Source organism: Daphnia pulex, chromosome 5 (genome assembly GCF_021134715.1).
Source record: "Daphnia pulex isolate KAP4 chromosome 5, ASM2113471v1".
NCBI classification, from domain to species: domain Eukaryota; kingdom Metazoa; phylum Arthropoda; class Branchiopoda; order Diplostraca; family Daphniidae; genus Daphnia; species Daphnia pulex.
In genome coordinates this window covers 1078193-1081634 of record NC_060021.1, presented here as the reverse complement: position 1 = coordinate 1081634, position 3442 = coordinate 1078193, and the positions used below count along the sequence as shown (strand labels likewise).

At 42.7% G+C, this 3442-nt stretch overlaps 1 protein-coding gene across 1 annotated transcript; it reads left to right on the top strand.

The window, feature by feature from the left end:
- The first annotated feature begins 217 nt into the window (after positions 1-217).
- On the top strand, positions 218-3152 carry LOC124193681 (collagen alpha-1(III) chain-like). The gene is made up of 11 exons (XM_046587603.1): positions 218-328; positions 395-884; positions 970-1119; positions 1204-1311; positions 1371-1496; positions 1566-1646; positions 1732-1803; positions 2399-2488; positions 2558-2617; positions 2689-2787; positions 2859-3152. The coding sequence occupies exons 1-11, from the start codon at positions 317-319 to the stop codon at positions 2939-2941; spliced, it is 1371 nt and encodes a 456-aa protein (XP_046443559.1). The 5' UTR covers positions 218-316; the 3' UTR covers positions 2942-3152.
- The last annotated feature ends 290 nt before the right edge of the window (positions 3153-3442 follow it).

The window sequence follows — 3442 nt, the reverse complement described above, 5'->3', positions numbered from 1 at the left end:
CTATCAAAAGTCAAAACTTAAAAAAAGGAGATTCATTGGTCGTCTTTTTTTTTACAACAAAATTATAAATAGCTTCATAGCTATGTACTCCGCGAATGTTGCGCGATGCAACGGTGGAAGATGGTTCGGATGTTTTTCGAAATGTCCCGCCTACAGACAAAACAAGAGTCCCGCCCTATTCTCTTGCGGCTTCTCCCAGCTGAGATAAGAAAAAAGCAATTCAAATTCAGCATTCGGGCAGTCGACCGACCATCGACTCAGTTGGGTTTTCTTTTCGGTTTTGAAGTGTGTCCCGATCTGATCCACCAAGTTAACCATGAACACATTGGTCAACAAATTTTCTTCGTTCATCTTATTATTCGTTTATTTAAAATTGTTTTAAATTAAATTTTAGATGCCGGTCATTCTCGCTTTGTGGGCCGCCACGTCTCTTTCTTACCCGACGGATCTGATACAAAATGTTCAGTCGGAAGAGTCCGCCACCAACGCGACTAGCGACGACGAATTGAGCTGGTACAAGCCGGTTGCCGTCATCCTGAAACCCGCCACGCAGAGGGACTTTCAAGAGCTCCTTGAATCCGACAGAATGGACGAATTACTTCACCCGTCGTTCAGCAGGCCAGTATTTTACCAGCAGCGGCGTTCATTTTATTGGCCGTCGCCAGCCCAAGACTCTTGGGGAGAGTTTGGACCAGCAGAAGAACTTCCTCCTTATTACGAAGGCAGACATTACGAACGTCCAGACAGGTTAAGAGAAGCATACAACAGATTCGATTTACCTGAACATCTACAGAGCAACTTGTTGTCGCTGGCGAGAATGGGGCTGGTGGCTATTCCGACCAAGGAAATCGGCGGCCATAAAAATGACGCAACCGAAGAATTGAGTATAAAAATAACGAACTTACTTGCTATTCAATTTTGATTGGTGTTGCTGTCAATGCGATTTTTGTTTGCTATTATTTACTATAGATGTCCAATCGCGAAGAGGACAGCATCGTGAAAAACCTGGACAAATCTATAACGGATATCCTAAGCCTGGAAAGAAGGACAAAGTGCCAGCGGCTTGGATGTATGATCTAATCGGTGCTCCGGGTCCGCCCGGCCCCATCGGGCCGCAAGGTTTGTCTTATATTTCAAATATTATCGTCCCTGTTGATTGTTTATTATTCCTATATAACTTTTGGGGTTTTTTTTTCGCTTTAGGCAAAGACGGACTGAATGGCATTAACGGAATCAACGGCGTCGACGGGAAAGACGGCACGGACGGAGCGCAGGGGCTAATTGGTCAAACGGGACCGCAAGGGCCGATTGGTATGTTTAAAAATGTAATTCGCGTTGAAATTAGTTCTGTTATTTTCGGAAATGTTTAGGGCCACCGGGAGTCAATGGCGTTAATGGTGTCCAGGGAACACATGGAGCTACCGGTACGCCGGGTGCCCAAGGCGTCCAGGGAATTCAAGGAGCTGTTGGGCCACAAGGCATTCAAGGTCCCAAAGGTAGGCTAACTATAACTATACTAGCTAATGTTCCTTGTAACTATTTCTTTCTTTTTTTCAAATAATAAGGCGATGCAGGAGAGGGAGGAAAAGATGGAACGAACGGAGTCAACGGAAAGGACGGGACTCCTGGCACTGCTGGGCCGGCAGGTGCTGAGACATAAAAAATAAAAAAATTCTGGTTGCATTTAACAGATAACTAAGAATTAATCCATGCACTGCTTTAATATATTAGGCCCTCCAGGGACTCCCGGACAAAACGGACAGGATGGAAGAGATGGAGTGATTGGCCCATCCGGCCCACCGGGTAATATTTGAATTGCATTCGAATTGTAATTTGAAATATACAGTCGCGGCTGAAAGTTTCTATACGTGTAGCTCAAAAATACGCCTTTTTACTGTGTATTGGCGGATGGTGTTAGCCTATGGTAGAGGTTGAGCTACCTTATTTGCTAGTTTCTTTATTTTTTACCGCCCTTCTTTACTTAACTCTTCCTCTTAACATCGATTACTAATTTACCCGCAATATCACAAACGTTACTCATTCCTATTGCCTAATGCTAAAATGAAACTAATCGATGCAGACATTGCCACAGTTACAAACTGATCAATCCTCTGCCATTTTAACGTTTCATTTTAGAGCTTTTGCTAGTTTATTGGGTATCGACTCAATTGTCTGATTATCGGCCATGGTTACCCATAGTTAAGAAAGCCGCGCCAACAAATCATTGTCGGAGGGGAAAGGAGTAGGGGGTAAAACTTGAGAAAAACTAGCAAATAAGGTAGCTCAACCTCTACCATAGGCGAACACCATCCGCCAATACACAGTAAAAAGGCGTATTTTTGAGCTACACGTATAGAAACTTTCAGCCGCGACTGTATATTTTTATAAATTAATGAAGGTCCTGCCGGTACGCCTGGACAAAACGGAAAGGATGGAGTCGATGGCAAAGATGGACAGGACGGTACGCCTGGACTTCCTGGACCCGCAGGTAATAATATTTATTGGGATGCTCTTATAGTTTAATTCGTTTTTATTGACATGAATATTATTGTTATAGGTCCTCCGGGTAAGGATGGTCAAGACGGAACTCCAGGAACATTCGGCCAAGCTGGGCAAGGTATAAATTGTTATCGATGCCCGTGTCAAGTGTTATTGTATTGACAAAATTATTTTTCTTTCATATTTTAGACGGGCAAGACGGAACAGGTGGTGCGGCTGGGCCAGAAGGAGTTGCTGGAGCGCCGGGCGCAGCTGGAGCGGCTGGATCTTCTGGCGCCGGTGGACCAGGTAAAAATTCAATTCGACATTATTACTTTAAAAAATTTTGATTAAAAAAAAAATGGTTTACCCAATTTCAGCTGGAACGCCTGGAGTTCCCGGAACGCCGGGAGCTGCTGGAGCAGCCGGAGTACCGGGAGTACCTGGAGCAACGGGAAGATAAACTGAAAGATTTCTTTCAGCAAATTAAAAATTCCAACAACTTATTTCAGTTAATGATTTCACATTTAAAGAAAATGTCGATTTGTTTTATTTGGTTACGGCAATGTTGGGAGATAATTTTACGGGGGGCAGTGTCAATTTGATGTTTTCATTAAATATGTTCTATGATCTATTCCAACCATGTAATGATGTAATACAAATTGAAATTCATGTTCTTTCGCGCTTTGATTTCACCCGTCAAATTTGAAATGTCTTATCACCTCCAATAAAAGTTGGTGGTCTTACAAAAGAATAGCTAAGGAGCATAATCTTATAGATAGCAATTCAACCTTTCAAACACATAACATGATTTTTCAAGACTTGTCTATTAATACATGTACCATCACTTATTTGAAAGATGTGAATGTGCTGATAATAATTGAAAGGAAATACAAATGGAATAAATACGCTGGCCAAAATCCAACCGAACTGACGTTCAACTTTTGACCGTGAAAGCGTGCGC

Excerpts from the sequence above, each read along its gene's own strand:
- LOC124193681 (XM_046587603.1), top strand. Across the intron at positions 1,804-2,398 it reads TGGCCCATCCGGCCCACCGG|GTCCTGCCGGTACGCCTGGA; the intron begins GTAATATTTGAA and ends AAATTAATGAAG. Across the intron at positions 2,788-2,858 it reads TTCTGGCGCCGGTGGACCAG|CTGGAACGCCTGGAGTTCCC; the intron begins GTAAAAATTCAA and ends ACCCAATTTCAG.